This window comes from Choristoneura fumiferana, chromosome 22, assembly GCF_025370935.1.
Source record: "Choristoneura fumiferana chromosome 22, NRCan_CFum_1, whole genome shotgun sequence".
NCBI classification, from domain to species: Eukaryota; Metazoa; Arthropoda; class Insecta; order Lepidoptera; family Tortricidae; genus Choristoneura; species Choristoneura fumiferana.
Window position 1 is genome coordinate 7,501,713 of NC_133493.1, and position 12,652 is coordinate 7,514,364.

General features: G+C 38.8%; 1 protein-coding gene across 1 annotated transcript in view; it reads right to left on the minus strand.

The window, feature by feature from the left end:
• LOC141440194 (apolipophorins-like) overlaps nt 1-12,652 on the minus strand; it is a 33,404-nt gene that overhangs the window by 6,676 nt on the left and 14,076 nt on the right. Inside the window, exons 15-27 of the mRNA XM_074104656.1 lie at nt 12,096-12,238; nt 11,159-11,335; nt 9,849-9,958; nt 9,049-9,375; nt 8,121-8,305; nt 7,306-7,491; nt 6,619-6,754; nt 6,110-6,289; nt 5,078-5,348; nt 4,381-4,673; nt 3,721-3,897; nt 2,193-2,387; nt 645-830 (exon numbers count right to left, since the gene is read on the minus strand). Coding sequence (XP_073960757.1) covers nt 645-830; nt 2,193-2,387; nt 3,721-3,897; nt 4,381-4,673; nt 5,078-5,348; nt 6,110-6,289; nt 6,619-6,754; nt 7,306-7,491; nt 8,121-8,305; nt 9,049-9,375; nt 9,849-9,958; nt 11,159-11,335; nt 12,096-12,238 — 2,566 coding nt within the window. The remainder of the gene's footprint in view (nt 1-644; nt 831-2,192; nt 2,388-3,720; nt 3,898-4,380; nt 4,674-5,077; nt 5,349-6,109; nt 6,290-6,618; nt 6,755-7,305; nt 7,492-8,120; nt 8,306-9,048; nt 9,376-9,848; nt 9,959-11,158; nt 11,336-12,095; nt 12,239-12,652) is intronic.

The following is a 12,652-nucleotide window of genomic DNA, read 5'->3' on the forward strand; positions in this document are numbered from 1 at the left end:
GGGCTACGACTTAGCCTGAAACACGTCGTCGAAAATAAACTCAACTCGGTGTATCTCTGTTAATGATTACTCAGACCCGGGAATTTGCGTGCGGCTATTGACAGATTGAAGGGAGAGAGCACCGCTTTTTATCGATGTTATCGACAAATCGATAGTTTTTAAATTTATGTTTTTATGAAATAAAGCCTCAAACTTTCCGAAGATACGTACCTTTTTTCAGCGGTCAATGATGTTAAAAAGTTTGAAATATCGGAAAGTTTAATCCATTTAATATTGCTATAATTACGAATTATACCTTTATATTTCATAACTTGAGAAAACATCCCTCTGAGATCATTTAACGTTAGGTAGCTTGATTGCCTACGCTTTGATAAAATAAAAGATAAAATGTTAATTTTGTATTCCGAAAGTTCTTACCATAGCCAATATAAAGTATTTTATAATAATATTCTAAGCAAAAATATATTTAAAATTATGTATTAAAGTTACAACATAAATTTAAAAAAAATATCGATTTATCGGGAACATCGATAAAAAGCGGTGCTCTCTCCCCAATCTATCAATAGCGGCACGCAAAATTCCAGGCCCTAATGATTACACAAACATTGCAAGTATAAAAAGCTTTTAATCAAGAAACAACTAACCTGTCCTATAAACGTGAGCTGCCGGTTGTCCTGCGTGAACCGGGCGTCGAGCGCGATGTCCTTGAAGTGGTTGCTATTGAGGATGACCTTGAGACGGTGCGACATCATGTTGGTCTTGGACTGGTCCTGGTACAGGGCATCCACGTTGAAGTCCACGCCCGTGAACCAGATGCCCGCTGCGTTCACCTACAGACGCGATATCTTTACTAATATATACCCCTGGTGTTGCAGATGTTTATAGGCGGTGGTGATCTCTTACCATCAGGAGACCCACTTACTCGTTTGCCATCCAGTCGAATAAAAAAAAAAAAAACTGGCCGTTGCCCGCGGCTTCGCCCCCGTCCCAGTTTATTTTTATTTAGTTAACACAAACCTTGTACTGACAATAAAGAACACAACAAAAAAAAAATATTGAATTTATGCGTATGTACAGTCGAAGAATTTAAATATTATAATAATATTAATGTATCAAACAATTTAAATTTAATAAACAATTTAGAATGTAAGAAAATTGCAGTGCCCTAACAGGGTACCATGTACCTACTCGCATGTTTACTTTAAGGTCTACAATAATTGTACAAATGAACATGATTGCAATAAATGAATATGAATATGAATAAATTATGTACAGTCAAAGGCAAAGATATTGACACGGCCAAAGATACAAAAATGTGTATACACGACTTTATGCACCTAACATTAAGGCCGTGTATACATACTTTTGCAACTTTGGCCGTGTCAATATCTTTGCCCTTGACTGTACCAGGGTGCAACCTATTCGTAATCAATTTGAACATATAAAAATATGACATTAGTAACACAAAGGGTCTACCCTGGGACGTGATTTAATTACCTTGACTGTACATTCATTTCAGCGATCCATTTTTTCGCATTTCCTTCACAAATTAGATCACTATCTGACTTGGAAAACTTACTTTCAGATTTTTGTATTCATTATTCACGGTTTTCCCAACTTTATATTTTTCACACTTTAATAAATCAAGTAATACCATACATTGACTCTTTTTAGTGCACCACAATATATTAAGCAGTACATAAAACACAGTTACGTGAAAATTTTGAACGTAAACAACAGGCGTCCTTATCACTTTAGAGCGATCTTTTCCAGGCAACCTTTACAACAGAAAGAAGTAAGGAATAGATTTTTGCGAGTGATGCAACTTTAGATAAGAGCAATAATAAAATACATAAAAGTAAACAAGAAATGTCAAGGACCTCAGTTCGATTCACAGTTCCATCTACACTTTTATACCTTTCCTGTATTTTTGTTTAATTAAGTAATTAATTCATTTATTTATTTGCATTAAGGGCTGTTTCACCATCCATTGATTAGTGTTAACTGGCGGTTAGGTGTGATGCCGTCTCTATTTGTTTTGTTCGAATAGACGGTGATGGCATCACATTTAACAGTCGGTTAACACTAATCAGTGGACGGTGAAACAGCCCCTAAATGTGGTTAACAAAAGATCTTAAATACGTATGTGTATTCGGTTTGGTTTAGACAAAATGAAGTAGCCAGCAACTAACCTGGAACTCGTTAGGCATCTTCTCGTGCACCTTAGCCTTGATAGTGCAGTCGTGTAGCGTCGGCAGCGACATGTTAAGCTGCGCGTCTACGAACAGCTGCGTCCCCGGAGGATAGTACAACGCCCCGGACACCAGTATGTCCTTGGACTTTGGGTTCACATTGAGCAACGCTACTACCGAGTATTTCGGACCAATCTGGGGAAAAAAGACGAGTTAGATCTTCGTTTATACCTAGTTATGTATACTCAGCGGCACAAAATTTCGCCCACTCTACATACGAAATTACCTATTTTTGCATACATTTGAGGGCCAGATTACTACACCTAGGACCTAATAAGTGATAAGTCCCGGGTGTTGTAATAGTTACGAGTCAAAATCACGATAATTTAAAACCTTAGATCTTCGTTATTGGTTTTTTATCATTTCCACGACAGTTTTGATTTTATTTGAGACTAAAAACAGAATACCAATGCGGATTGAAAAGATGTTATAAAAATACATAGACTATTAATAATATGTATCACGACGAACATATAATAGTTACATGTATGTACGAAAACATATATACGAATGACAATGAAAGCGTCAGAAGTCATTTGATTAAAATGAAACTTGGCACAAATACTTTCATTTCTTTCATCACAACTGTCGACACATAATTTATTCTGCCATATATCTTAACCTCTTCTATAAGTTGAATGATAAGTCGAAACGACAGTGCTTTGAGTTGTTCTCGAACTGAGCATTCGGTCATTGCATTGTCAGTACATGCGTCGAAATATGGGGAGCTCATTAAAGGGAATCACGGTCTTAAAATCTCGTAACAAATAAGTACTCGTATGTATCTTATGTATCTTGTTTTCTTTTTGTATTGATTTTTTTTTGTTTAATTTTTGATATTTTTTTGAATAAATAGATACATTTTATTATTATTATTATTATTGTTAATCTGTTCGACACAATATTTTACTTATAGATTTTAATCGAGTTCAGATCGACATGTTTCTGGCTCATTTTTAGCCCTTCATCTATGACCTCGATTTAAGACGTGAGTTATTCAGCAGGGCTACTACGAAACTCGAAATTCGAAGTTCGTGTCGTGCAATCCCTCTGACACTTATACTATTTAATACGAGAGCGAGAGGGACGGTACGATACGAACTTCGAGTTTCGTAGTAGCCCTGCAGGTTCATTTCATTAACTGTGAGTGAGTGTGTTATGGTAGTTTCATGTCCAAATAGTTTACTTTTAGAATTCTTCCGTCTTCACTTATAGATAACTAGCTTATTCCCGCGACTTCGTCCGCGCGGATCTAGGTTATCGTGCGGTGGCGCCCTCTATCGGAATAAAAGGTATCCTATGTTGATCCTTGTTCAAATACTTATTATACCAAATTTCATCAAAATCGGTTCAGTGGTTTCGACGTGAAAGACAGACAGACAGACAGAGTTACTTTCGCATTTATAATATTAGTAGGGATGTTACATTTCGCTGACAATTACTGAAACAAATACTAGAGTTCAGTTACCTCTTCGAACTGGAACTCCATCCGTACCGGCCTCGGTTTGCTGATGGTGAGATGCGTGGCTAACTTCATACCGACAATTTTTTCGATACGAGTGAACCCGAAAGTCAACGAAGGGTTCTGGTTCTGTTCCCGGGATGCCGATACGTTGAAACTAACGTCCAGGTGCGATTGCGTTTTCTACAAAAAAAAACTTTCTTACCATTTGCTTAGATAATGGATAAAAAATCTGCAAGATAGTTAACATATGTTCTGGCATTTGGAAAGAGGCGTGGTTAATAATTTACACAAGAGAAATGACTAATTGAAAAAAATGGCTACTGGTTAATGTGAATTACGTCATAATTTTCAGAGAAAAAAAAACATATTACATTAAACTATAGGCTAATTTCAGCAGATTCGTATTGATATGTATCATCATCATATCAGCTGTAGGACGTCCGCAGTTGAACATGTTGCTTCGGTTGGAAGCGGCCGGCATCCACAGCGAACCCGGAACTTTATCAAGGTCATCCGTTCATCTAATTGATGGACGTCTTACGCTGCTATATGTATCAGTAAAATACACATATAACTAACGGGTTACCCGTAACTATTTCCAATTTAGATGCGCGTCGCATTCAAATAACAGACATACCAAAAACTACATTTTAAATAACTTACCACATTCCGTAACACAGAATAGAAATTATACACTGGATACGCCGTAAATTCCATAGCGAGTTCACCGTACAAATCATGCCTGTATCCCAAAGGTCTTTCACTGTACACGCCTTCCAACTTGATCGTCTGTTTAGGGTTCTTATAGAATTGGTAGTCCAAATTGAGTTGGAGTCCGTGTGTAGGACCGTTTATAGTATAATACCCGACCATGTGGCTGGCCAGTTGTTTGGTTTGGAAGTCGGCGGTAATGTCGGCCTGTGTGACGCCGCCTTTACTTTTGACCTTGAAGATGCCTAGAATATAAGGGTTCTAGTGAACAATTTTACAAATTAAATGCAAGAAATTGTAAATATTTTCCACTTAAAATAACGTAAGACTACATTATAATTTACAGATTACACTTATTGTGTATTTTGTATTTAATTTTGCTCCTAATTTACCTACTATAGGCAAAATTCCATTCGGGCTTAATTTTTTGGTTTTAAACATTATTTCAGTACTTTGTAAAAAATACTTTGGTCAGTATTGACTTTGTATCAAATTAAAAATAGTCAATTTATGTAGACGATTTTCTATTCGTACTTTTAACAGTAAATCGACAGTTAGTGTGAAATTGGAGTTTTCATATCTCGTAAAAAAATGTTGACATATTTTGTAAGGACTCCTAAACAATAAAGACTTAAAGGAAGATACTTACCCGACAATTCGGCAATCCTTTCATCATTGACCACCCAATAAGCATGCGGCAGCCACACATACCCAAACTTTATATCTTGTTTCTTCAAAGACATGACGGTATCAAAATGTTTTATCCCGTCTATGTCCAGGCTGGCTTCCAAAGACTTGTCGTCTTCTGTGTTCCGGATGACACCTTTAGCTTGCAGTGTGTTCTCAGCTGATTGGAAGGAAAGACTGGCTGTGCTCGACGTGTTAGACAAGTTAAGGACAGCGTCGAACATCCTTTTCTCCTGTGTATGGTGTTATAATTGGCTATATCTAATTACGTTCTTTTCATTAAAAAAAAAGTTTTTAAGTGCACCGATGGGATTCAAACCCGCATCTCTTGGCAACCCACCCGAAACTGGTATAATTTTATACGCGAGTGTAAATTTGGAAAAATATTGTATTTTGTCTAAAAAAGTATTTTTATACCAAACATGTTTCATCTAAATGCCAATGATTGTGATGCGGTCAAGTTAGTGCAGTTTGAATGACGTTGATATTATTATTATTATGATAATATATATTAATTTTTATCATGTAGGGCGAAATCAACTCCTGTTTTATTGAAAACTTTAATTGTGCGTGATGAAAAGTGCTTCAGGATTGTTATAAAACCAACTTAACCTAACCTATAGGGTTCTACAGAATATTCCTGAGATATATAAGGACTAGTTTACAGTTTCAGATATAAAATCGTTCGTACATATGAAACAGTTCGGAAATAAGTCATTTGGGAAATATATTTTCGGCATAAAATTAGAGAAACTGATAGTTGATGATTTTTGCAGGTATAACTGTTGAACCCACTGAATTGTGAACCACTGTGGACTGGAACCTTTTCACAGAAAATGTCATAGTAACATTAACAGGACATGGCATCGTTAGACAGGAGAATTAAATTTGAAACTTACTGTGAGATCGTTCTACGGTGGATCAAGAATAAAATGCTTCAACAATAGAAATGGTACAGATATTTTTGGAGAAATGTCAGGATTTCAAGTATTACCTTACTGTCAGGCGTGTTGAACGTAAAGCTGAGGAGGCTGTTGGTTTCGTTCTTGTCGTATTTGTACTGGAAGGAGTAAGTGTTGGCCGAGGGGTCGGCTTTCTCCAGCGATAGGATGTACTTGGCCGGCCCGCTCATTATGAAGTACGGTGCGTTCTTGAGGTTCGTCATGTTTGGGAACTGGAAGAGGATTTTTTGTTAATACTTATTCGAAACGCTAGATTCGAAATTCGAAAATCATCAGCCGGAAGACGTCTACTGTTGAACGAAAGGGTTCTCTGTTTTTTCGGCGACATATTATTCCCAAACGTTTCATTTGCCAGTGTCAAACGTGTCAGTTTAACTTCAACATAAGTTTGTAAGGGCGTGTACACGAAAAATTGGTTCGGTATTTCATTGTAGGAATTATCCGGGAAGGAAAATAGCTTCACCCAACCTAAACAACTTAGAAAAATTGAAAAACCCCCGAAATTGAAGACGTGGGAAGACCCTAATTATGCACAGCGTACCTGGTAAGAAGCGCAGACTTTGATACCGATGCCCTTGTCAAAAGTGGACCAGCTGCAAGTGTTCTGCTCTATTCTGTTCTGGTTCAAGCCTTGCTGTTGCAGTTCTTCGTCGCCGTGCAGAATGATTAGCTCCGACCTAAATGAAAAAGTCAATTAAATAAGCGGGGCAAGTAAATAGTAGAACTGTACAGTCACCAGCACCGACATCTGACACAGCTAAGCGTGCATAAATATATGATGACTCTATTTCTAGGACCAGTTAGAACGTGTCAGATATTTTTGTATTTATGTTGGATGTAGGCTGCATAAAATAACTTTTTATGTTCTAGTGCTTAAAGTAAAACCTTCGTCTAAGACCAAGGCAATCAGACGCCAATAGCCACGAACATTTGAAGTTTATCAAACTAAGTTTTATAATCCGTCTTTTATTATTAGTAAATTAACAAAACTAGGCAATTCTAATTTGTTATTATAGAAATAGTAATGCATGAAAAAAAAGTAGAGTGTGTAACTTATTCATAAAAGCCCCTTTTACCCTCGACTTAACTTTAAACCCTCGCCTGCGGCTCGGGTGGACAAATATAACTCGGGTAGTCTTACGTGTTTTTCGTTTTTGTTGTATAACCTACTGTTACACCAACTCTCAATTACTTTCTGTCTTAAAAGTACTAGGCAATCATAACTTACTTGGCAGCAAATATCTCCCTCTTCTCACTGGGGAGAGAAAGGTCCAGCCTGACCAAGCCGAGCCCTCGTATGTTGAGTTTAGCTTCCACGGCGGTTGCCGTGTACAGTCTCAAGTTGAGTCGGGTGCCGCTCGTGCTGAGACCGCCGGCGGTGACTGACATTGTTGCTGCTATGTTTACTGCCACGCTAGGAATAAATGATATTTGGTCGGTCTTAATTAATAGATATTGATGTAAATAAACCTGCGTAGAATTCGTTAATCGCTATCCCGCGGGAACTATGCAATTTTCCGGAATAAAAAACCATCTGTTCAGCTGTTTAGACGTGAAAAGGTAACAAACAAACAGACTTACAAACTTTCACATTTATAATGTTATTAGTGGGATAGGTAATCATCATCATCATCATCATCAGCCGGAAGACGTCCACTGCTGAACAAAGGCCTCCCCCTTAGAACGCCACAATGAACGACAACTCGCCACTTGCATCCACCGGTTTCCCGCAACTCTCACGATGTCGTCAGTCCACCTGGCGGGAAGCCTGCCAACGCTTCGTAACGACGTTATTATTATTAGTAATTATTTATTTGTTTAATTATAAGCATTAAGTAAAAGTAAAAAAGGAAGAGGTTATCAATTCGGTTTTATTTTTAATGTCAATTGTGATGTTTTTATGGCGTTAAATAAATGTATTTTCTTTCTTTCTTTCTACGTAACGAACCAGCAGGGTAGTGATTTATCGACATGGACTTTCATAAAGTAACGCCAGAATCAAACAATTATAATTAAACAAAATGTTGTCAAATCAAAACTTACCTGGGATGAATTTTCCCTTCGAAATCCAGGTTGCCGCTCTGGGAGAACTTGTCCACCATGGTGCCGGACATCTTGGTGTTGACGTAGCTGGTTCCCATCAGGTTCATATTGAGAGGCAAGCCGCACCCGGTGGGGACAGAGAAAGTAGTGTCGAGAAAGAGCGACGCTTTGTTGTACGAGATTTCCTGCAATGGTATGTATGTATGTACATCTGTATATTGTAAGTACTTAAAACCAATGGCTATGATAGACGACTCGAGAAATGTGACAATCTATGTTGGGAGGTGGCCATTATTTCAATCAATTGTTTTCTTAAATAGCTTCTTTCTTGCCGAGCTGTGAAGAAAACGACGTCTCTCTGTGAATAAAAAATATTTTTTGCATTTTTTCCTTCGCTATGTGATGAAAGTCATTGTGTATCACGGGCAGTAATGGGATTAATAACTCGAGTCATCAAAAGCTCACCGCCTTCGGAATCGGGTTCTAATACACCCTCGTTAGGAAACCCCTTCTTACGGCCCTTAAATCTTAATGCACAAGTACCTGGACGATCAAGCTCCGCTCGGGCTAAAACTCGGTACCAAGCGTTTTCCCAGAGATAAAACCAAGCTAGATCGATTTTCAATCCCCGAAAACCTCCTATACACTAAATTTCATCGAAATCGTTTGAGCCGTTTCCGAGATCGTCACTACTTAAAAAAAAAACTCGTATCTCAAAGTAGATAATTTTCTGAGCGACCTTATGAACATTACGTCATGGTTCAATTTTGTTGACATATTGATTTTAGATACGAGATTTTTTCAAAGTAATGACGATATATATAATATACGATATACACAAGTATACACAAGAATTAGATTGATAGATGTACTTTACCTCTCCTTGCGGTCGGGTAATAAGGAAAGCAAACAATTCTGTCATAAATACCTTCCCAGACAGAATCTCCAATATCCTCATCTGTGGATTCATCCTCTCCAAACTCTTCAAGATCTCACTATGGCCCTCAGCGTTCCAGTAAGATATCTCATTCCCAAACACTTTGATGCCCAGCTCAGCCATTGGGTACTGGTGTTTGAGCGCTTCGTTCTTGTAACCGATGTCATCTACTTTCTCCTTCACTTGGTCAGCGTCGGACAGGGAGCGGATGAAGCGCAACGCTTCGAGTTTATCGTTGATCTTTGTCTTACTGAGAGGGCCATTTTTACCGAATAGGTTTTCGAAGTAGCGCTCGAAACCTTCTGCACGGCCTTTGAGCTGAGAAAAAAGTTTGTTGCCATGGTAACGTCTCCTGGGTAACTTATTAAAAGTATGATTTTATGGGGTACAAATCCACGAAAAGGTTAGAAATTGTGACAGTTTTAAAGCAATTCCTTTATGGCACATGTCCTAATAGTAGACATTGCAAACACTTTTCTAACAAAGTGTATCACTGATGTCTAATGTCTCCTGAGTTACGGGACAGAAATAATAACATGCACTAAAAAGTTGATTGACCCATTTAAGTAAAACTCCACATTTTTACACAGTTGCAGAGTGACCATGTACTTAGAAAACAATTTAGTATTTTTTCTTTCTAACCTTATTCTAGTCGCATTCACTGTCTCTTTCTAACCTTATTCTATAACATTTGACAGAAAGAAGCGGTGAAAACCGTTGCGATTTCAAATGCGTTAGACAATAAGGCTTTAGCTCACTTCTGAATCACCCAGTATGAATCGAATACTTACCTCCAAGATATTGATTGATTCCCCAAACATGTCGACTGTCAAGTTGAGCGATACGGATCTAGGTATGTAAGAATCCGGTGTGAAGATGACGTTCGCTTCATAGTTGCCGCCTGAAAGTAACGTGCACAACTTAAACCATAAATAACCATACACGGAAGGTTTATATCAACTATCTTATATGTACTTAGAGTCACGACTGTCATTTAAAAAATATGTCCACTAATCAATAAGCAAACACTAAATACAATAATATTAATTGCTCAATAACTAACCTAACCAACTTAGAAAAGTCGAGAAACCCCATCACCATTTTAAAGTTCAATATCTCAAAAACGGCTGAACCTATTTTTATCAAACATAGCTAAGAACAACTACAAGGAAACTCGCTTTCACCTGAAAAACCCCATCGAAATAGGTCTATCTGTTTGAAAGTTACGATGCCACAGATAAACAGACAGATAGACATTGGCTTCAAACTTATAACATCCCACTTTTTGCGTCGTGAGTTAAAAAAGAAACAAGATCCTGACTGTAAAAACATCTTACTGTAAATCCGTTTTCTGAGGATCCTTCTCCTCTACCTCTTTTTTAGCTCGGATGTATTTACAATTAACAGAGAGATAGATTCACTTAAAGTTACAAAAATATGTTTTCATCTCTCCTGTTCGGAATGTTTAATTTTCAAGGGTGGAAAGTATTTTTTTTTTAATTTTTCGATTAGCCACGGAGTCGAAGATAGTTGAGTTACGTCAATTACACTTTTTATTCACGTTTCGGCATGGCCATCTAGATGCACGTCGTCGTGACCAAGAAGCTTATATACAAAACAAGAAATTTGATTTTTATTACGTCACGAACACACATATATATATATATATGTATATTATATGTGTACGTAAGGGGACGGTCGGCAAACAAGGTTGAGCATCTACGGGGAGACACTATTTACCAGCCCGGATAATACCGACATGGAAATACTGACCCGATTTTTCGTGTAGATATAAACTCGTGCCTGTTTGACATGAGTGAAATAATTAATTAAGTAATTTAATGTTGATATAGTGTCACCCAAACTATACGCTCTACGGCAGGGGTCGGCAATGTTTTGGCAGACATGGGCTGTATAGTGAAAAAAATAGATAATTGCGGGCCGCACTTATAAGATAATTTTGTGCCTAATAGATATCCTACCTAGTTATCTATTGTAGGTAGGTATTATAAGTGATATTACAAAACAGTCGCGGGTCGCAAGGAGATAGTATGTCTCGGGCTGCATACGTTGCCAACCGCTGCTCTAGGGCGTTACTTACCAGCGTTGTACTGATCAAAGAACACGCTCTGCTCGTAGTTCCGTGAGAACATCCGGAAGTCCGGACTGTCCTCCAGCTGGGGCATCGGGTTTCCGGAGAGCAGGCCCTGGATCTCCACGCGGGAGGGCAGCGACGACTGGCCCAGGTTGTTCAGGTGGGACCAGACGAATGTCGCCACTGGGGGACGAAAATAAACAGGTGTTTTAAAATTAAACTGTTAATTGCATAGTTGACGAATAGGATTGATAACAACGTCTGATATACAAAATACAGTCAGTCAAATAAACCGGCCGGAGGGTCATACCAGGCGAAAAGGCACACTTGGCGCGTAGACCCGTTGAACCGCGATGGACAACCTTTGCACCAGAAACGACCCAGAGCGGGGGTTAAGACCTTTCAAGAAAACGGTGCTCCACTTCTTTAAAAAAAAAGTTTTGCCTCTGACTTTTAAGATCAGGCATATATCAACAGGTTGGGTAAGTCTGACTGAACACCCTTTAACAGAATTATTTAATAGGGTAGAGTAGATCAGTGTTTTTCAAACTTTTTCAGGACGGGACCTGGTTTGAAAAAAATTTGGCGACCCCTTGCATATCTCCATTTGCATTATTTGTATTGTCTTAGGTTGATAATACAAACATTGAATAATCATACACAATAACTGTGAGAGTTTTTTAAATATTCTGTGACCCCCTACAGGGGTATCCGCGACCCCCCGGAGGTCGCGACCCACAGACTGAAAAACACTGGTGATAGTGGTGATGATACCATAAAACAATCATTCCAAGACGTCATCGTCCGACTCCAGAGCACAGACCTCTTCTCAGAGTGAAAGGGCTTGGTCTATAATTCCCACGTGGGCCCTGTGCGAATTTCTTCACAGGTCTGTGCACATTTGCCTTTGCCAGCCTGTGGTGTTCCGGCTGACGATACGTACCCTGGTTAACTTGCTCGTGCCGCACGGAGTGGTATATTTTCCTGATGATGCTGAGAGTGGGACACTTCATCACTTGCAGGTAAGACGCCAGGCGCACTTCTATGTTCACGTAGTCTTCGCGGAACGTCTCCAAGAAATATTCACTGGGAACAGATTGAATATAATAATATTCAATATTATTAGGCTTGAACTATGTATAACCGTGAGGTTGCGTTTCCATCAGAGATGTGCGAGGCATGTGTTGCGAGGGATGTGTTGTGAGGTATGTGTTGCGAGGGATGTGTTGTAAGGTATGTGTTGCGAGGGATGTGTTGTGAGGTATGTGTTGCGAGGGATGTGTTGTGAGGTATGTGTTGCGAGGGATGTGTTGCAAGGGATGTGTTGTGAGGTATGTGTTGCGAGGGATGTGTTGTGAGGTATGTGTTGCGAGGGATGTGTTGTGAGGTATGTGTTGCGAGGGATGTGTTGTGAGGTATGTGTTGCGAGGGATGTGTTGTAAGGTATGTGTTGCAAGGGATGTGTTGCAAGGGATGTGTTGTGAGGTATGTGTTGCGAGG